General features: G+C 43.7%; 1 protein-coding gene across 4 annotated transcripts in view; it reads left to right on the top strand.

Annotated features, from left to right (window-relative positions):
* Positions 1-7,216: 7,216 nt before the first annotated feature.
* The window catches only part of TMEFF1 (transmembrane protein with EGF like and two follistatin like domains 1), a 102,821-nt gene continuing 87,748 nt past the window's right edge, over positions 7,217-22,289 (top strand). The window contains exons 1-3 of one of the 4 annotated variants that reach the window (XM_061588808.1): positions 7,217-7,302; positions 7,545-7,580; positions 7,838-8,283. In XM_061588808.1, the coding sequence (XP_061444792.1) occupies positions 8,109-8,283 (175 nt within the window). In that variant the 5' untranslated portion in view covers positions 7,217-7,302; positions 7,545-7,580; positions 7,838-8,108. The other 3 variants (XM_061588817.1, XM_061588790.1, XM_061588799.1) reach the window with 3 other exon arrangements.

The raw sequence follows: 22,289 nt of genomic DNA, 5'->3' as shown, positions 1-22,289 counted from the left end.
GGGCCCCAGAGTGTTTTGACTTGAGGACCTGTAGCTTTGAGGATGGCTACAGTCTCATTGAGAAGAAAGCTCCCATGGATAAGACAAAATAAATTAGGGGCGCTTCCAGGCTGTCACTATTTGTGTCTGTGTGGGGGTTCAGATTGTGCCCTTATAGTTGGTTGGGAGGTTTGTGACACAAAACTGATTCCCCTTGCCAAAGAAAACATTTTTGCAATAAGGAAAATCATAGGAAAATGTACTGGAAAGTGTGGGATAACACTTGCTTTGATGCAACATTGTCTAATCTCTCTGCAAACAAATTGGAATGAATATTCAATAAACAAGCAATCTGGAAGTGCCCTAACATTACAGTGGGTGGTGATAATGTGGATATGTGTGTGGTAATTCAGAAGTGAGTTTGTAAGGTGTTGTGCACTAGCAAGAGTTGCTCAGTTGGAAATTATGGTGGTAACAAGGTAAGTAGCTATTTATGTATGTTTGCATGTGTATATATCTATATCTGTATCTAGTAAAAGGAGTTTTGGAAACAGATTTGCTTTGTTCCTCTTGTCACTTTCCTCTATATTCTTTCTCTTATTTTAAGAGAAATATTATCCTCCTCTTCTGTCCTCTCATTTATTCTCATATTACAGCAAACAGGTCTCTGCCCTAAGTGGTGACAGAGCCAGTCAGTATCACGCAAATGAAGGGGGTGAGAGATCTCAAAGGCTGAAAATAGATTACAGTTTCTTTCAGTGAACTGGAGTTGATCTGAAAGAGGGATCATTGCTCATGGTGTACACCCATGTTTGCCTCTAGTAAACAGGTTTTGCAGGGTTTTGTATTGTTTTTAAAACCTGTTGGATACAATGTGCACATAGGAAATGAGGCCTGTGTCCAGCCATTTTCAACTCTCTTAAAAAGCTATTACCTGAATCAAGCCTTAGAGGCCCATTTTAAACTGCCATTTTCAATTTGTGCCAGGGTTTAATCCAAGCTTTTTTTCCTACTGTACAGCCAGCACACTACCCGCCCCCAAACTAGTCAAGTAATTTTATAATATACTATCAGCAGGGCTTTTTTTGTGACAGTACTCACCAGTATGTAGTACCTGCACCTCTTTTGTTGCTGCCGGGCCCACCATTTTGTGCTGACACCCATAATACTTTTATCAATATATGAGTACAAGCACATCTTTTTTTTACTGAAAAAGCACTGACTAGTAGTATACATTTATGAAGATTTGAACGGAACCAGTATTTATCTTCATTTTCCATTTCTTGCTATCTTTTCTCATCTTTTTCTTTTTTAGAAACTACATAGCTCTTTATTAAATCTCATATGATCAACTGCACAAAAACGTATTTCACACTGTACAATTGTTTTGACACTGCACAAAATGTGTCTAGCTGCACATTAGAATAATAGGCAGGATGCCTCCGAATATCAGAGGCAATGCATTAGTGTCCCACACTTTGAGCTAGTTCTGATGCAGTGAGAAACCATGGTTTACTGTTACTTGCATAAGTCTCGGTCTCAAAAGCTCTGCCTCTCCCTGTGTGTCCAGAAGAGATGAGCTTTACAGTTGACATTCTGGAGCGATATACTTACCTGAATGCTAAAACATAGCTAACTGCAGCAGTCAGCTAATGGCTTCTATGAAGACATATTACAGCCCCATCCCCATTACTGTTTTACCTGTTTTGATATTTATTGTTGATGAATGCTCTGTAATCAATAAACTATTTATTAAAAAAAGAGAGAGAGATGAGCTTTTGCTTTTAACCTAACCACAGCTTCCCATGACATCTGCTGCTGCAGTTTCTTTAAATTGTGGCTTGTTCGAACAGGCTAGGATCCAATCACGGCTTCAGATCCCAGCTTATTCTAAAACCACAGTCTAAAGCACAGCAGGGAACCTTTTTTTCCTGAAAACGCATGATGCATACCTTCAACTGTTTTATGATTGTACATTTCTGAACTCTGGTCTGAGCCCTTGTGATTGCATAGGTTTTAAATACAGGAACAAATATATGTTGTTTCCTTCTGATGCAGTTGCACACAGAATATAATGTGATGGATTCTGGAAAAAAGAAGATGGCCGTATTTCTTCAGTGATAATATATCAGTGACTGTGTCCCAATGGTGGGCAGGACTGGAGCCAGTAGTGGGTTGGGCCAGATCCAAAAGTAGGCAGAACTTAAGCCTAAAGTGAGAGTGGCATTCCGTTTTCTTTCTCCCTCTGCTTCCCCATTTTTTCCCTCCTTGCCACCCACATAAAATTAGGCTGAGGGCTCAGAAGGAAAAACATCCCTTCTCCTTGTGGCCACACGAGAAGGGGGGAGTGCGACCTTCAGTGTTCTGCAGGCTCATGAACCATGGTTTCCTATTACATCAAAAGAGGCTCTAAGCCTATTCTTCTTGAGAGCTCATGAGTCACTTTCACTCTGCATTGGGCTCCCAGGTCCAAAAGCGGCATGACAGCCTTGCGCCACTTCTAGTTTTTCTAGCCATCCAGTAGGAAACAAGGGATGATGTTGACCCATAAACCTCTGTGATGTGCAGCGCATAACCAAATGGTGCAAATATTAGAGGGCTCCTTCCATTTATCTGTTCCAATGTTTCTCTTTTCCTCGCCAGTTAAGGGTGGTGGTGAATTGTATGGCCCCTTTGCCCTAAGAATCCTACAATCTTTCCTCGGTTGGTTAACCACATCTTTTCTGTAAGTTTTGAAGGGCATTTGCAATGCATATCTGAAAAGATCTGGCAAACAGGTCTCCAGGAGCATCAATTTGCAAAGGCTCCTAGGCACATGGTTGCCATGAGCTTTCAGACACATGGATGCTCTTTAAACATGACAGGATAGATGTGAAAGGCAACTTCAGGAAATTGTCTTTTGCTCCAACTCATGATGCGTACCTTCAACTGTTTTATGATTGTACATTTCTGAACTCTGGTCTGGGCCCTTGTGATTGCAAAGGTTTTAAATACAGGAACAAATACGTTGTTTCCTTCTGATGCAGTTGCACACAGAATATAATGTGATGGATTCTGGAAAAAAGAAGTCGATAATCTAATCTATATAGGAGCCTGGCAGTAATTACTAGTCATGGGAACATGTAAACAAAATCAAAGAAAATAGAATCTGAGAACTGAACATTGCTAGTGAGTTCAGAAAATGTAAAGCACATGTAACTAAGGCTGTGATCCAATACAGAATTATCTGAGTAAATATACCTGAACTCTCTGGCTTACGTCTTATACATATACAGCCACGAGAGTAGCTGTATACTATAGCCAGCGTGGGTTTTTCACATTCCGCAATGTTAAATTGAAAATACCCCCATGCCATTCTGATGCTTCCCATAAGCTCATTTCAAAACAAAACCTTATAAAACTTATAGTTCTGAACTCAGAAACGCTTGCTTAACAACCCTCTCAATTTTCATGGCGATACACAAAACAGTCAGAGAGAATCGAGAGTTCAAAGTCTAAAAACCTCAGAGCCCTTTTGGACTTTTTTCTCTGAGAGTTCTCATAATCTGTTGAAATTCATTAAAAATCAGCCATATTCACAGAGTACCGTAATCCTAATAAGGGTGCTGAGAGTTGCTAGGAGATGCCCTGTTCCCCTCACAGAGCTTCAATCAGAGTGGCTGACTGTTAAACCAGTCTGGCTGCTGGAGCTCTCTGTAGAACAGGAGTCTCCTCTCAGCACCCTTCACAAACTACACTTCCCAGGATTTTCTGAGGGAAGCCATGACTGTCTCAAGTGAAATCCAAGTCTGGTGTGGGTGTGGCCCCCTGATTAGGCAAGCCCAGCAGCTGTGAGTCTGGAGTTTAAAAGTTAAAAAAGTGTCTGGCTGATTTTTAATTAATTTAATAAATTTTGACTGGCAGCCTATGATAGCGCTGGGCATGCTCAGTAAGAACCAACTGTCAGAATTCTAAACGCCAGACTCACCATATGCTCAGAGGCACATGTTACCAAATTCTTCCGAGCTACACAGGAAGTGGATTGGACTGTGAAAGACCAACCCAAATGGTGTTTGCATTTTGACCAATTTGTAGGGCAGTACAATATCTCAGAGAGGAGGGCAGGTCTCCTGCTCCCCTGGTGCATTCACTATAGCTGCCCAATTTCCCTGCTTTTTAACGTTTGATAGAAATAGCTGTGGGCTATTGGTACATTCTTAAACTGCAAGTTTTCTTGCCTATTAGTGAATAAGACTTTTTATTATGAAGCAATCAATGGGATTCTATGGGACTTCTAAGCAAGCTAATTTAAGATTGGATTCTGAGGTTTGTAAAGTGCATATCTACATCCCAGTCTTAAAACTAGTATATATAAAACTAGGCATATATAAGACCATTATGTATTCATGTTGGTAGATAGGGCTCAAGGAAGAGAACGTGTGAATCTAGCACAAAGACAGACAAGGAAGCCCGGTCACTGGGATACACCACTGTGTTTTCCTTCCCAACGCTGTCTGGTGGCAGGAAAGAGACATGGCTGTACTGCCTGGCTGCTGGCGTCTGAGATAGGAGGGTGATAATGATGGTACACAAGTTGGGAGGATATTTCATACCCCTCTTGCCAATCTGATTTCTTCTTTTACCTTGCAGCGTCAGTGTTAGGCTGACAAGATCCTATCCCAGTGGTCCCCAAACTTCCTCCACACACCCACAGACCACTTGAAAACTGCTGAGGACAACGGCCAATCATAATATGCTGTGCTAGATGCTGTATGATTTTAAATGTTCTTTTTATTGTTTCTTTTCTTCCTTATATATTGAATTTTATTGTATTGCAATTTGAATTCCACAGAATTCAAATTGTAATATATTAAATTACAATATAAGAAATAAAAGAATAAATAAAAATACAATTGAAATCAATTAGAACACTTCATGTGACAGATATTCACAGATGCACAAATTGTATTTTCCCACATTTATCTTCTCTCATTTGGCAACATCTCCCTCCAGTCTTCTCAGCATGTTAGGGGTTTGGATAGTACCTTTGATTCTTTTCTTTTTGGGCCCACAACATATTTAAAGTACATGGCTTTCCCAAAAACTAATGGGAACTGTAGTTTACCCCTCACAGAGCTAATATCCCATCACCCTTAACAGACAGATGGTTGCCAGTAATGTATGGTGTGGATTTGCATGAGAAAGGTCCTAGGTTCTATCCCTTGAAAATCTGGGCAGGGCTCTGACAAAGATGCTTGCCGAAAGCCCTGGGGATCCATTGCCACTCAGTACAGATAGCACCGAGCTAGATGGACCACTAATCTGACTCCATGCAAGGCAGCTTCATATGTTCCTATTGCTTGCTCTAAAGTTTTCCCTCTATATTTCCAAACTTCTACTAACTCTAACCCTTATTCAGAACCTTGTCTTGTCTCACTTTGATTATTGTAATGTTTTCTTAACTCTTCTGCTATTGCTATATTTCTTAAGACTTAAATAAGTTTGTACCTATACATGTTTCCCTTTACTGGCTTCCTCCATTTTTTTGTATTGTTTAAACTTCTTTTAATCTCAGCTTCTTTATGGTCTTGCCCTTCTTATCTATCTTGTTGTTTTCTTTCTGTAGTTAACTTTCCTCTATCCCCCCTCCCCTTTTAGAACTGTCCTCCCAGAGCTTGGAAAAGTTACTTTTTTGAACTACAACTCCCATCAGCCCCAGCCAGTACTTGGAAGTAACTTTTCCAAGCTCTGCGGCTTTCAAAATAAATGTGACCATGCTGGATTTTCTTAGCATTTTTCTGCTCATTTATATGCTGGACAAGCACTGTGGACCCTGTTCCCAATCACTACAACAGCACTCCCATCTCGTACACACCAAACATTTAAAGTACACGGCTTCTCCCAAAGAATCCTGGGAACTGTAGTTTACCCCTCTCAGAGCTACAATTCCCAATCCTCTTAACAAATGACAGTTCTCTGGGCCTCTCTCAGGCTGCCATTCTACACGTTTACCCTGAAGTAAGAGGTTGCCTAGGCATAGGGTGCATGTCCTTTTACTGTAGTAGTGAAAGGAGTTATTGCACTGTAGCAATCGGACTAAAGCTTGAGCCTTCCCAGCTGTAAAATTGTTTGTTTGGTGGCAAAGCTCACACTCATCCCAGTTGCAGGGCTCAGCCAGAAATCAGAGGGCAGTTGGTTTGCATTAAGAGAGTCCTGCAACAGGGAACTGCCATTTTTATCTCCCACAACATCCATCTCCACATGGCAACTGGAAAGACACTCAGTCACCTATGCTCTATTGATTGAGATAATGAGGTAAGAGGTGCCATGTCTATGCATTTACCTCTTGGATGAATGAAGTGAGACCTTTATCTATCTTGTGCCTCCCTTAATAAACCACTCAGCAGTGTGGCGGAATGGCCAGAGAGTTGAACTTGGATCAAAGAGGTCTTGGTGCAAATCCCACCTCAGCCACAAATGACATATGGCAGTTTGCCCTCACACTCACAGAAAACCTAACCTCTGTCTAAAACGGAATCCTTCCATATTCTGCTGCGCCTTCTTTCCATCGCTCCTGGCAACTATCAACCTGAATCATATCCTGCTGCATAGGAAAATCAATTCTATAGGCCACAAACCATCACAGAGTTAAATTGGTCTTAAACTTTATGAAAGCAATGAACTTAATTCTGTACTGGCTGCTTGAAACCAGGGTGGATGTTTCAGACCATTTAGCTGTGATGCTAATGATACCTCCACAACTTAGGCCTTTTATTCTTCTGCACCAAGCTGAAGCTTTTGGGAAAGTAGCCCCCACAGGCAATGGCTTGTTTGCCCAGAGCTATTTTTTCCTATGTCAGACTCCAGGGAAATAAACTTATATACACTCACACCTGGATCCTGAACACATTTACATGGGAACAATATGTTGCAATGAGTTCTCAGGGGGATATCCATCCTACCAAAGGTACTCGGGAGGATTGCAGCCATGCAGGCCAGCCATCGCCAGGATTCAGTGGCCCTTACTTCCAGTAGTGTAGCAGCAAATTCAGAAGTGCAGAGTCCCTTTATAATAGTCACAGCCATGCCTTCTCATAGCTACACCTCCTTCTATGATTATACAACCTTCTATAAGCATGAAAGGGGAGTGTTTTAGCTACTGAGATGAGCCTTCTCAGTGGCTGACTCTCCTCCTTTCACTCTGATTGGCTTCAATCAGCAAGAAAGGACAAGGAAGCTTGTTAGAAGATTATTCTCAGTGACCAACACGCTCTCTTTTCCTGCTTATTGGCTCATAGGATACTGGAGAAAAAGGCACCCTGCTGGGACTCTGCTCTCAAAAAAGTAAGGGGTCTAAGACTCCGGCAAGACCCTGGACGACTACACCCCTGCTTACTTCCGTGTAAATAAGAAGAGGGTTGTAGACACACACAACTGGGCCAACACTCTGTGGCAGGTTGGGGCTCCCTGTCTCACCTAGTCCATCCCTGGTGGGCCACTGTGCTTAAGAGATAGCGGGCGGGAGAGCCCCTGCTGCCTTCTCAAGCGCTCTTAAAGCAGCCGCACCTCCCCGCTTCTTTTTCTAGGGTGGGCTGAGCGACGGCTCCTCGTTCTGTGAATAGGTGAGTGGTATCCGGTGCAATCCCAGGACACGCGGGCGGAGGGATACGCCTCCCAGTGCCGCTGCGCCGGGCAAGGGGCCGCGGCAGCGACCGTCTGGAAGAGGGGGGCGTGGCGGCCCGGCCTCGGACCCCCATCCTGTCCCGTTCTCAGGGAAGGAGGAGGCTGGCGGCAGCGGCGTCGTCGTCACGTGGACCCCACTCCCTTGCTTTCCCCCTCCCTCTACCTCCATCTCCCCCCTCCCTTCCCTTTGTTGTAGCCGGAGCAGGAGCAGCGGCGGCAGCAGCATCAGCGACGGCGGCAGGAGCAGGAGGAGCGCACAAAGGGGCGCGGGGAGGCAGCGCGGTCCCAGCCGGCATCCAGAGAGCCGGGGCAGGAGAACGGCAGGAGGGATTTCGGAGAGCCAAGCGGCGGCCCGGGATGCGGAGGGCTGGTTGGCAGCAGCAAGGCCGGCGGGTCCGCGCTCCTCCGGGCGGCGCCCGTTGATACCCAGCAGGGCCTGCAGCAGCCCCCTCTCGCAAGTGCTCGCCATGGCGGCCACCGCCCGGCCCCGGCCCTTGCCCGGCTGCAGCGGCGCCGGGATCCTGGCGCTCGTGGTGGCCCTCTGCGCTCTGGCTCCCGCCCGGACGTCCAACCCGCTCTCTCCTGCGGCGCCCGCCGCCGATTGCGCTGCCGGCAAAGGGAAAGCGGGCAGCAACTGTTCAGGTAAACGCCGTCGCCGGCCGGGCTGGCCAAGCGGGTGGGTGATGGATAGACCGGCGGCGGCCCCAAAGCGCTCCTGGTGCCACGCTCAGCAGGTTTCCTTCCTCCTCTGTATAAATGCAAGGAGCCCATCGCTGAGTCCCTCGCTCTCTCTCGCCATCCCGTGCTCGCTTCCTCTTCCACACAGGCGCCCATCTGGGCACACCACATGGACTCCTTTACAGTACCCGTCTCTCTTTCTCCCCTGTGTATCCACGCACCTTCCCCTTTCCATGCTTACAAGCTCCATCCCCACCCCCATCTTTGCCTCGCTGTCAGTCGCACATTTTTGAAGCCATCCTCTCTTTATGCACACATTTCTTCTCTCCCCCGCCCCTCTCTCACCCACAGTTCGCTGCTGTGCGCGCTTACTCAGAATTAATGCAGTGGGACTCATTTCTAAATAAATGTGCATTGGATGGGAGGCATTGTGGTCAGGAGCTTGCCTCTTGTTCGGTGCCCGCACACGGTCACATGCCACCATCGCCAACTCTGCCTCTTTCGCGCTAGTTTTATTTTACTGAGTTAGATTTCTTTCCTGCCCAATTCTAAGGAATTAGGCTAGGCTGACCTCAGAAGAAGCCATCCAGGCAGGTAAATCTGAAAAGCAGGGGGCTTCTGGAAGGCCAACCAGTAAGTTTTAAGGATGAGTGAGGACTTTAAACCAGGCTCCAGGGCTTTATTTGAGCCAGCTTGCTTTCAGAACCGGAGTTCAGCCCTGAGCTATTTACTATGCATTTAATAGCAGGCTGCAACCCTATACAGATGCAGGAATGAGATTCATTACATTTAGTATGCTCTACTTCTGAGTAGACGTATAAAGGATTGCTCTGCGTTTCACTAACTCATATAGTGTGTAGTTTTCACTAGTAACAACCTGCTCTTTAAGCATGCTTACTCAAAAATAAATCCCACTGAGTTTAATGGGATTAAAACATCCCTCAAACATCTGGCATTAGGAAAATTTCCTAACTCAGAGAGTGTGAATTCCAGGCAGGCAAGCTCATGTGCCAGTACCTGTTATTTCAGAAATTAAACATTGCCTGGGTCCCAAAGCAATATGTTAAACACTGGCTATATAACCACATGTACCTTCTTGCACAAATTTTCTGTCGTCATGCATATCTGCTTCTCATACACACTCTCACATGTATATTTTCCTCTTTATACAGATACACATGTAGGAGTTCTGTGTGTACATTCATACAGTGTATATGCTCCCTGATGTGCACAGCTGAGGTCATGAAAATGGGAAGGTGTCCAGAAAATCCAGGAATGTAAGCGCTGACCTTGGGCTGGTTCACATATGAGCCAAGATCCACATTAAAAATGCTGCTTTTTCTATCGCGATTGATTTTGACAGTTCACATACTTCTGCCCTTGCTAAGAATAAATTGGCTGTTTTTCTTTTTAGCGTTCACACGCGTGTGTTTACTGCTATCAGCGTTTCCTTGTTGCCACGCCCACACATTGGAATGTTAACTGCGGAGGCGGGGAAGGGGCAGTGTTTCCCTAAACGAAAGGAGGAATAGGCGCTTGAAAGAAAGGGAATCACCTACAGCTGCCCCCCTTCCCTGCAGTGCAGGCTTTCTCCTGTCCCCCCCTGCTCCCACCCATGGCTGTTAGGCTGTCCCTGTGTGAGATTGGTGTGCCTTTGGCACCCCGGGACAAGCCTCAGCATGTGTTCTGGGAAACATAAAAAAACCCAAACAATTATCTATAGAGAGACATTAAAAGCAGCTACTAAAGGACACATAGACCGTTTAATATTATCGCTCTCTGTGAGTGGGATGAGTGGAGCAGATGCTGGGATGAGACGCCAAGGCAGCTCCCCTTTCCCCTGCGCTTTGGGCGCTTATAAATTACCCCAGAGGCACCTTTGCCAGCCTCCTCTCGCTGTGGCTGCGTGCGCTCCAAGCCAGAGTATAGCTCCAGCGAGCGGCGTGTAGTAGCTTGCAGACCACCCCCCCCCACAGCTCAAGCGAGAGAGCTGGCCAAGGCTGAAGGGGAGTCTCCTTCTCTGGCTGGGGGAGGCAAGCAAGATTTCCCCAGGAAGGAATTTCCCAAGCTCCAGCTCTTCCCTGCTACCCTCAAGGAGTTGTTGGTGTCGCTGCAGAAGAGAGAGAATGAAGGGGTGGGGAAAAAACCCGCTCACATCACATGCAGAGAGCTTCCACAGAATTAGATATTCTAGGGTGAATAATTTGGATGAATGTGATTTTTAAAGGAGCGGGGGAGGAAATGTATTGGGGGGGGAAAGTGAGAGAAAACGGGAGAAAGGAAGGCAAGAGCAACTGGAAGTTACTTCATCAACGGCAGGAAACAAAATGGCGGCGAGAGACAGTTAAAGGGGTGGAGAAAAGGGAGGATCTAATGGCAAAGAAACTGGGCAGCCAAGAAAAAGGCACTTAAAAGGTAATACACGGTAGAAGCGCACCGAGGCAGGTGCGGATTTTAAAAGCAATTTCGGGGGTTTTGTCGCATCGGTTTAATCTGAAGTTAAAGGCAAAAGCAGCTGAATGTACTCGCGTTGGCAAAAACGTCATGCAAACGGTCCAAATTAAAAGGATCTGCAAAAAAATCAGATCCACATTATACTGGCATCTGATCAGGACCCTTCTGTGGGCAGGGAGGTGTCAACAGTTCATCGGAAGTGGTGGCGATAGGGGGTGCCAGTTCATTTCATGCTTCTGGGAACAAAGACATTGTCGCTCTGGTTTCAAAATGTGTTTTTATTTCAGTTGTTGCTCAAGGAGGAAAATAATTTCTCTTGAAGTGGAAGGAAAGTCCCACTCCCTTGCCCCCAAAACCAGGAGGTGAAACAATCTCTTTTGTTTCTCCCTACTGAGCACCCCAGCTAATTAATGCACCCCATACCTTTCACCTTTAGCCCTTCCCCCGTATCTTCTACCCTGTCTCTTGTTTAAGAAAATGGTATGAGAAACAGAGAGAATGCAGAGGTGCTCATATGTCTGTAACCTATTTGGGTAATCACCTTGCTTCTTGTCTGCTTTTTAGTATTCCTAAATAATGCAAACCCTAACATCAAATCTGTTGTCTGTACTGTGATGCTGGTTGCTATGAAATTTAGTTGCTGTGAAATGCATGGTGATCAAAGAAAACAGAATTCTAAAACAATATTAGAGTCATGTCACTCAGCTGCTTTATTCTGTCTTTCAATATATTGTATAAATATCACAATGACTTTTTTTTGGTGTGTATACAAATACTGAGTTTAAACATATGTTCCCCAGAGTACTAGAAACCTAAATAGGAACACTTAGGAAATATGTAAGCTTACAACTGGGACTGTGTTTCTAAACTAATATTTTTCTTTAGTTCCTCCTTCAGATTAGTATTTTTCCTTCCTCAAAGCATTCAAGCTGTTTCTTCTCTCTTTCCCATCTGAAAAGCATGGATGATTGCTCTAAAATGATTGCCAGTGGAAATTACGTGCAACTGCTAGTGCCAGATTGATGAGAGATTCATGAGAAGTACTTGGTGTCTTCCAAACCCATTGTCTTCCCTGAGAGATGAAGGCAGTTACCACTTTGTAAGCAGCCTTTTGAGCACCTTATATGATGATCCCTTTTTGTAGTACAAGTTACTGCCAGCATAGTCTTATGCATGTTTATTCAGAAGTAAGCCTCACTCTTTCCATGGGGCTTACTCCCTAATAAATGTCTTGAGGATTGCAGCCTAAGGCTGCAGTCCTCTGCGCACTTACTTGGGAGTAAATTATATTGGGCGCAATGGGACTTATTTCCAAGTTACTATGCTTAGGATTGGGTTGCATGAATATTGAAGCACTGGGTAACTAGAGCCTTGAGTAGATGTAAGAGTGGAATGATGCATGTCTTAGAATGTCAATTTGGGATATCAGTCACTCCATGTGACTTGTGAGCCTATGTTAAATCTAGACGTGGAACAAAGATTTTTGCGTGTTAAATGGTCCCCTAAGTTAGCGACTAATTTAACAAATTTCTTGTATTCTACTGGCTCCCTCACTTTATGCGAGTCTTTATTATCCACCAAAGTTCCTGAGTCAGTTGTAGATCTCTTTCAGGAGATGATAAACTCTTTCGATACTCAGCTAACTGCTGAAAGACAAAAAAGGCCACTCTCCTCCTCATTTGGTTCCAAATCCTGGTTTGACCAGGATTGTATTAATTTAAAGAATTCCCTTCTGGATAAATACAAATATTACACAAGTCTAGATCTAAATTTTATCCCTGCAGATTATTTAGAGCTAAAAAAAAGTTATAAGGCCACAATAAAGCAAAAAAAGAAATTGGTGCAAAGAGAAGCGTGGCAAAACTTAATAAATGCCGCCAGACAAGAGACACGTCTACATTTTGGAGACTGGTCTCTAGAGGATGCCGACCTAATTCCATTAGTTTGGATTTCTACATCTCTCCTTGTGCATGGGAAGCCCACTTTAGATCTATCTTCATGAAGGGACACTGCACTCCGTTTTCAGATTGGGAAGATATTAATACTCTGCCAATTTGGCCCCCAGTGTCAATCTCTGAAACCACCACTCTTCCCAACAACCTCAATTGGGCAAGGCACCCAGGGCTGATAATATCCCGCTGGAACTTTTAAAGGGTAATATAGAGTGGTGGGTGCCAATCTTAGCTCCCCTTATTTACTTCTATCGATCAAACGGTACGTCCTGGAGGACTGGAGACTAGCAATTATAATCCCTATTTTTAAAAAAGGGAACAGAACTGACCAGGCAAATTATCTCCCGATCAGTCTGCTGAGCATCATTAGCAAACTGTATGCATCTCATTTTCTGGAGAAATTAACAGAATGGATGGAGGCCGAAAACACTTTAGTGGACGAACAAGCCAGCTTTAGAACCAGACGTTCCACAATAGATCAGTGTTTGGTGCTACAACACTTGGTGGACAAGTATTCTTCAAGACCCAGGGGATCCCTGTATGCTGCATTTATAGATTTCAAGGCAGCCTTTGACCTGATCCCCAAGGATAGGCTATGGAGAAAATTAAGGGAGTCCAATATCGACAAACGTCTTCTAATTCTTATCCACACTTTATATGAAGACACCTATCTGAAGGTGAGATGCAGTCGCGATGGCCATCTGACCGCATTGGTTCCAACTACCAATGGAGTCAAACAGGGATGCGTACTTGCCCCCACTCTTTTTAATTTTTATATTAACTCTTTAATTGCCTCCATAGCAACTGTAAATTCTCACCCCCCTAAATTGGCCAATAGATCTTTATCTGCCCTACTTTATGCTGATGATGCCGTTCTTCTATCTTTAACTCCTGTGGGTCCAGCGTCTTCTGGGAGCGTTATCTGCTTATTGTAAGGAGGAAGAACTTGTTAACCACGATAAATCTAAAATCTTGGTCTTTACCCGTAGAAGGTCCAACTATCATTGGCAGTTAAACGGACACCAAATCAAACAGGTCCCGGCCTTTAGATATTTAGGAATATTGTTCCATTCTTCTGGATCATGGCCTCCGCACATGAACTACGTGGCTGAGAATGCAATTAGAAGTGCGAATGCAGTACTTACCTTTTTCTTTTCTAAAGGTGGGCAGTACGTTCCCTTGGCCCTACAGGTATTTAATGCTAAGGTTCTTCCCCAATTGCTGTACGGCGCCCAGCTTTGTATACAGGGTAATTATTCTGTATTTGAGAGTATTCAATCCAAATTCTCCAGAAGTATTCTTGGTGTTCCTAAGTGTGTCCCTAACGTGATGCTACTCCTGGAGCTAGGGACACTTTTGGTAGAAACGCGTGCATGGATCCATGGATTTAATCTGTGGCTGAAAATGTTATTTGCTCCCCTATGGCTTGCCCCACTAATTTTGATCGACACTTTCCAATCACTCTGGCAAATCGCTGTAATTAAAAAATTGCATTTGATAGGCCTATCGCAGCCGGCAGTGATAGGCCTGGGCTATTACAAGGCCAAGGAAGCCATACGCCAACGTCTTTATGACATTGAGTTACAAAATAATCTGAGCTGTGCGGCTGCATATTCATCCTACTGGCTTAGTGTGAGATCTTTAGTGCCTGCGGATTAACTAAACTGATCATATATAGATAGCTTTGTTTTGGCTGTTGCCACCACACCTGATGGTTGGAATTGGTTTTAAATGTAGCCTCCAAGGGTGAGTGGTAGGTGGGCAGCAGAGAGCAGTGGTCCACTGAGGCTGCATTTACCTGCACTCACATTAACTTAAGCAAATAGAATTGGCATTTTCTGTTAGGGATCATTCTTCTGTACTGTTCTTTTTGTTTATTTGTAGAGCTCTTATGTTAACTGATACATAAATCAAAATGAGACACAGGCCCTGCCCTCAGCATTTGACTTTCAAACTAAAAAAAAAAGAGACACACGAAGGAAAGAGATTTGGGTGGAAAAGGTAGAGAAGAGATCAGAACAAAAGAGGAGATGAGTTATTAGGCATTAACATCCGGTAGGGGTCAGGCTTGTGTCCTTGGTAGGAAGGAGGTGATACAACATCCCAGCAACCCTTCGTTCTCTGGCCAGTGACAGAGGCCAGCTTGACCTTCTTCAGGGCAACTGACAACTGGAGCAGATTTTTTCTAGCAGGGTGATGGGGAAAGGGGTAGAAAAGCAACAGCCCTGCAGCTGTTCCTTCTCTGTCCAATGGCTGGGGTCAGTGTGATGCTCTTCCTGAGACGGAGGGAGCACAACCTCCCAGGGCCCAGTGTGACTTTTCCCTTCTGTCAAAACTGTCCTCCTACTTTTAAAGAACTGGCATTCTTAAAAGCTGATATGATGAAGTGGCTTCAGATCATTCTCTGGATCACTCTTTTGCTTTTCAGCCAGAGAGCCCTCTTTTCATGCGACATTGAGGTTGAAGTTCCTTGACTGTTTTGAGCACGCATGAGAGACGTCTTCCTTCTACCAATTCTGCAAGGAGGAGGTGGCTGCTGATCTCCAAGGCACAATTAAATAGCAGAACTGAAGAAAAGTTGTAGGATGTAATCCTAGTAGCAGAATTAAGCGTGCTCTGTGTGCGTGCGCATATACATACATATACCTGGAAAATCTCAGGCCAAAGGAGTGATTAAGTTCTTCTCATGTTCGGAGGGCAAGGAGGTTCAGTATTCTGTATAGCTTCTTATACCTCCCTGCACCTAACAGAAGAAGAATAAATTATGCAGAATAAGAGTGAAATGTAGGTACTTTATACAGGTTGCAGAACCCAGGGTTAGCCATGATACTCTCTTGTAACAAAAACAACAAAAAGTCTTGTGGCACCTTAAAGACTAGCCACTTTATTGTGATATATGCTTTTGTGGACTACTTTGGTCCATGAAATTTTATGCCATAATAAATTGATTAGCCCTTAAGTTGCCACAGATAGTTTGAGTTACCTTGGTGCAGATTTTTTAAAAACTAGAGTGCCCATCTCCTAGAAACCCCTTTTCAACCTGTTGACCAGAGGACTGTGTAAACATAGGAAGCTGCTGTATACCGTGCCAGATTACAGGTCCAACTAGCTCAGCGCTTCCTACTGTGACGGGCACCAGCCTTCCCAGCCACGCTGACTTGAGGGCCTTTTAACTGGTGGTTGTGCCAGGGAATTTCTGTATGCAAAATCTGTGCTCTGCCAACGATGGCCCTTACCCAAATTTTCCTGAAAGTCTTTTCCTCTCTAATTTTTGCTTATAAGTAATCTTGCAGGCTGCTCTTATATAGGTCTTCCAGCCGTCTCCCATCCAAAGGGGTGATCAAGCCCACCCCTACTTATCTTCACCAATGCTGCAGCATCAGTTGCTCGAAAACCTCTCGCAAGTCTCTTTTGCTGCATGTAGGCTGCTCTGTGTCTGAAAGTCGTCTTTGCTTGCCTGATGAACGGTTCAAGGAGCACGTTTACTGGATCTGAAAAAAAGGAGCATTTTTTTTTTGCAAAACACTGGTCTTGGGCTTGACAAATGGAACAAATAATAAAATCCATTATAACATTTCAAACATCTTTTTTTCCCCAGGTGCATTGAAACAGGAGCAAAAAAGACATTCTGCAATAGTGTATTAGTAATGGCATATGGGAAATAAAAGTAATGAAATAGGTCTCATAATAATGAAATACTAGGGAAGATGGGAAGTAGGGGAATCATGAGCTTTGCTGAGAGATGATGCCAGTAATGCAAAGGCAACATTGATCATTTTAATGGACTTGTAGCCACAGCTTACCATCATAGAATGTGCTTACCATAGCCTGCACCTGCTTTTTCATGATCATAGGCATGTTGGGAAGCATTTATAGAGGTTCAAATAAAATTGCAAACTATTTCTGGGGTTCATGTTTTAGTTGCTTTCCACACACCCCCAGGGCTGAATGAGATGTTCTGATACAGATGGAGGCTGTGGAACCATCGACAATGGCAAACAATTGCAAAATAGCAAGGAAAGGGTGACATATGCAGGGGAGTAGTGACGTGTGTGTGATCGTGTTTATTGTTTAATTTTTCCCTTGCTCACTGCTTTTCTGTGCAACCCTTTCCCCTAGCCAATTTGCTATATGATGTCAGAAATATATGTCTGGGAACCCCAGCCAGGGGAGGGAGCTGCAAGGAGAATATTAAACAACTTAGGCCCCAAATATCTGAAAGGCTGCCTCCTTCCCTACAGACCCTCTCGGGTGCTGAGATTGGCAGAAGGGGCCCTCTTGGTAGTTCCACCACTCTCAGAAGTTCGGGAAATGGTGGCCCAGGAGAGGGTATTCTCTGTGTCAGCCCCTCAGTTGTGGACTTCCCTCCCCACAGAGGTGTGTCTGGCATTTTCACTATACAGCTGTCGTCATATGCCGAAGACACAGTTTTTCATCCTGACTTTTGACCCATGAGAGAGAGATATTTAGGACCCTCTATAGTTATAAATGTAATTTGTTTTAAATTGCTTTTAATAATGTATTTTATATTGTTGTGACTTACCCTAGGACATTTGGTTGAAGGGTGGGTAATAAGTGTAATAATGATGATGATGATGATGATGCATCCCTCCCTTAATTTGTCTATTCTCCCCTGTAAATTCCCCCCTGCCATTTTGCAGCTATTTAGCAGCAAATGGAATTCCTGGGCTTTTCAAAAGAGCTCAGAAAAACATGGTAGCCATAAAGTGGAAATATGCAGGTTTATAATTAAAAAAAAAAAACGAGGATGAAAGGCATGACAGCATATTTAAAGTTGAACGCTAATTTAAAACAATACAAAGAGCATTTTTAGAGATATTTTGCTCATTTGTATCAGTAATTCAGTTTACAGTGTCAGCTTCACTGTGTGCTTAGTTAGATGTATTTCTTTCCTGATGTTATGGCTCCTTGTCTGCTTTACAGGGATACAATGTGTATTAAAATTGGGTTGCGTCTCTATAGTCAGAAGCAGTAAACAGAGCAATTGAGGACACTGTAAAGCCATCAAACTACTGAGTGATTGTGGAGGGTAAATATATTTGTGCAAAACCTTGCAACTGCAGTTTGGGATTGAACAGAACTCCCACAACAGATCTTGCTGTAGTTACAGGATGAAGATCTGTGGTTTGGACATACTTCAATGAACCCTTAGAATAACTAGACTCTTACATTTGATTTAGAGTCCGCTCTGCAGATTTTGTGGTTGTGATGAGTCTTGGTGGGGTAACCTGGTGTTTGCAATAGGCCTGGGCTGGAAAGCTGGCTCCTGTGCTGTGTCTTATTATGCAGAGTACAGAACAAGCTTCATGCTTTACATTCTGCACTACAATCTGGCAAGCAAGCCAGTTGTTCCTATTGAGTAATCACAACTTATTAAATGCAGGCTTAGGAAACATCTTAATCAGCAAACAATCAGCTCCACATGCAAGCAGTATACCTTCTTGTCCTCTTGAAAACTTTGTGATGCATTGGTATTGGTTAATCAGCCTTTCCTAACCGGTGTGCCTCCAGATGTTGTTGGACCACAACTCCCATCAGCGGTGGCTGAGGATGATGGGAGTTGTGGTCCAACAACATCTGGAGGCACACTGGTTGGGAAAGGCTGAGATAGATTATGTAGGGGGTTAATTAATTGGTTGGAGAGCCAGTGTGGTGTAGTGGTTTAAGGTGTTGGACTACAACCTGGGAGACCAGGGTTCGAATCCCCACACAGCCATGAAGCTCACTGGGTGACCTTGGGCCAGTCACTGCCTCTCAGCCTCAGAGGAAGGCAATGGTAAACCCCCTCTGAATACCGCTTACCAAGAAAACCCTATTCATAGGGTTGCCCATAAGCTGGAATCGACTTGAAGGCAGGCCATTTCCATTTTCAATGAATTGGTTGCTCTTACCAAACATGTTCATAATTCTGATATATAGTCTGAAACAAGCAAAATAGCAAAATATGATCATTGTGATGGACTCTGTGCATGCGAGAGAGTGAGAGAATGGGAATCGCAGGCTGCCCAGGGAGAGAATAATACATCTGCCTACAGTGACACATAGCTACCAGCACATTGAATCCTTTCTATGGAAGCTTTGCCATCTCCTTTCAGGGATAGTAGGTGGATTTCCCCCCTATTATAACACCATCCCTAAATGCAGTGCTTCATTTTTTTTTCCTCATAGGAGTGAATGAGAGCTTTCACTTAACTGGGAGAAAATAAAGGAGTGGGGGAAACTGTCGCTGGAGATGTCGGTGCTTGGAAAGACGGTCGGGTTTTACCTTCTCGTTATGCAACTCTGACTGAGGTTGCAGAACCCAGTTGGAGCACTGGGAAATAGGGCACCCCCTGCCTGCATATCCCCTTTCTCTGCATGTTCTGTTTCTTGGCGTAATGTCAAAGTGTGTTGGAACTAAGGACTGGAAAATAAATATCTAAAACATTATGTCATCCATTATCAATTCAATCCTAAATGTTTTCAGTAGGGTCTGCTTCTGTAATTCCTAGTAAATGTGCTATAGGGTTGCAGCTTTCATCAGACTAAATAATACTTTATATCTCTCAGTTTTGCATGAGCTTGTCCAAACTGAGCATTAAGCAAATTCGCTTCTGTCATTCTTTATTGACAGACAGGTCAAAAAAGTGTTTTTCTATTCATCAGTTTTAGATTCCTCCTGTCATTCACAGAAGAAAGCTATCTTAAGTCTTACTTGCTTCTGTCTCCTTGTGTGAACTGTTATCGTTTTGGCTACTGAGATATTTTTACATGCTCCGAGCTCTGATTTTATGGGAAATTCCCCTGATAATGACTTAAAAGAAGAAGGAAGTGGATTGTAAAATTATACAAAGCAATACAAAATAAATGCATGTTACACCTCCTAGCATACTTGTGAGGAAACCAAGGGTGTGTTCACTGTTACTGTCTCAAACAGCAATACTCCAGCAGTAAACTCAACACTAAGCTGATTCCAGTTGGGTAGCTATATTTCATTTGTAGCAGCAGAAAAAACAAAGAGTACTATTGTATCTTAAAGACCAACACATTTAATGTGGCATTCATAAGCTTTCATAAGACTATGACCCTCTTCATCAGATACAAGTGTTCTTCTCAGTTGGGGAGACTAAGAGGGGAAAATATAAACAGTGAGACCAAATGGCTAGGAAATGTTAAAAGCCCAAATTGTCTTTGATATTTCCATGCAGAACTCCATAGTGTACAAGATAAGAATGGTGACCCATTCAAAAGAGCAAAAAAAAATTAGTATTATCTAGATTTAAAAAAAACCAATACTATATATCGGGGTGGGGAGCCTTTTTGGTTCCATGGGCCAGATCCTTATCAGGATCTGCCTTGTGGGTCACATTTGACAGGTGGGCAGGGCTGCCCACCCACCTGTCCAAATCACTTGTGCTTCGCTTTTAAGTCCCCCAAGATTGGGGACTGAAAGGAAAGGGGGAGATTTGCAAAAGCCTTTTCCAAGTCTCCCCATGCTTTTCTTTTAAGTCCCCAAGATGAGGAGCTTAAAGGAGAAGGAGAGGAGAGACTTTCAAAAGCCTCTTTTAAGTCAGAGACTTAAAAGGAAAGCACGGGAGACTTGGAGGAGAGTTTAGTAAGTGTCTTCCACCCCCTTTGAGTCACCAATCTCGGGGGACTTAAAAAAAGCACAGGGAGACTTGGAAAAGGCTTTTAGATAGCCCCCATGCTTCAAAGGGTGCTTTTGCACAGGGCTTTAATTTCTGCTCAGTTGACAGGTGTGGGTTAAATCCTGCTGCCTTGGTTGTGCAATTTTGTTCCCTGCTGGGAACAGGATCATGCAGCCAATGCAGGATTATAATCTGTCCTCTGTCTTTTATTGTTTTGTTTTTTTTAATTATAGTATATTGTGTTTTTAATATTTTGTTCTAAGCCACCTAGGGAATGTTTATTAATGGACAGCTATGTAAATCTAATAGTAGTAGTAGTGATGATTATGATGATAAATAATTTTACCAACTATACGATGCTCATTTAATACCTGATTAAGACTTAAATGTGCAGTATAAAAATTCATTATAGTTTCACAATACCATGGTGAAGTCTTCCTTAACCTGGTGCCATTCAGATGTTTTGGACTACAACTCCCATCCGCCCCAGCCAGCAAGGCTGGCACCTGGCTGGGGAAGGTTAGTATAGCTGATGCCATTTGGTCCAGTAATAATCTTGCCTGAGTGGATAAGAGAGAGAGTTGGGATCTGGGTTTTTTGTTTTTGTTTTGCACTGCCTAGACGGTTGGTTTCTGTTAATTGGCTCATGGTTGTTGGTGAGTAGATTAGGGAGGATAGGTCTACCACCTAAGGCCTGTGGTCTCATTGTCCAGGATGGGCTGTTGATCATTGATGATATAATGAAATGCTTTCAGCTGACAGCTATAGATGCTGTATGTACTATAGGTACAGCAGTGGGTAGGATGGAGGAATTGAAAAAATGTGGCCAAAAGGCTGTGGCATGTAAAATATAGCAGTAGGTTAGTTACATTTCAATGCAGAGCCAAATATACACAAGACAAGAGTGACCATTCACAACAGCAGTCGTGCTATGTAAATGAAACATGTGACAGGCTTAATACTATTCTTCGTGTTTCATGGCCTTTTCAGCCCATCATTATATTAATCTGTATCAAGCAAGATAACAGAAGATAACACTTCATGTACCTGATTAAGAACCTTAAAGGCCAAGAAAAGCTTAGGCCACAATAAACTGGTTAGTCTTTAAGATGCTACAGGATTCTTTGTTCTTTCAGTGCAAAGTTCTCTCCCATTTTGTCTGCAGTTGAGTAGTTGGGTCCTGTCACCTTGATTTATCTGTATCTACTAAATGAAAGACTTTACTGCTGAAATTACTGCTGGTAACTTCTGTTTGAGAAGGTAGATGCAAATACACTCATAAATACAATTAATTGGTCTAAAATTGATCACATTTGTTCAGTTTAGGAAGCTGGGACAGGTCAAGAATTTAAATATTTTGTGTCAATTCTGTGCCCTTTTTCCCCTTTGTGTATTGATGAACCTGTTTTGTCCTATTTAGGCAGCAGAACATTGTTGGCAGGTGATGGCATATATCAGGGATGGGGAATCTTTTTCAGGCTGATGGTCACATTCCCTTCTGGTCAACCTTCCAGGGGCCACGTGCAAGTGGTGGGTGGGGCCAGAGGCAAAAGTGGGCAGAGCAATGGATATAAATGTTAGCTTTGTGCAATAAGTTAGTTTCTACACATATTCACACACCCTTCTCTATCCTCCATCTGGGCAAGGAAGAGTTATTATTAGAGTTCAATGATACATTCCAGCCAAGCATAAGTGTGTGAGGAGGATGCAAACCAGGGCCAGTTGGAAGTGTGGCCTGGGGAGAGGGGGGGCGGTGGAGGGGGCGTGGCCTGGAGATAGTCCCAAGGGCCAGATAGAGAGGCCTGAAGGCCCACATTCTCTCCTCAGGCCTAAGGTTCCCCATCCCTGGCAAATATCATTAGGAGAATGAGTAAGTACATGACCCAATGATGCTGCTGCTGTTCCTGAGAAGGTT

This window comes from Rhineura floridana, chromosome 1 (genome assembly GCF_030035675.1).
Source record: "Rhineura floridana isolate rRhiFlo1 chromosome 1, rRhiFlo1.hap2, whole genome shotgun sequence".
Lineage (NCBI taxonomy): Eukaryota > Metazoa > Chordata > Lepidosauria > Squamata > Rhineuridae > Rhineura > Rhineura floridana.
Note: the sequence above shows the minus strand (reverse complement) of the source record. Positions and strands in the feature narration are given on the sequence as shown.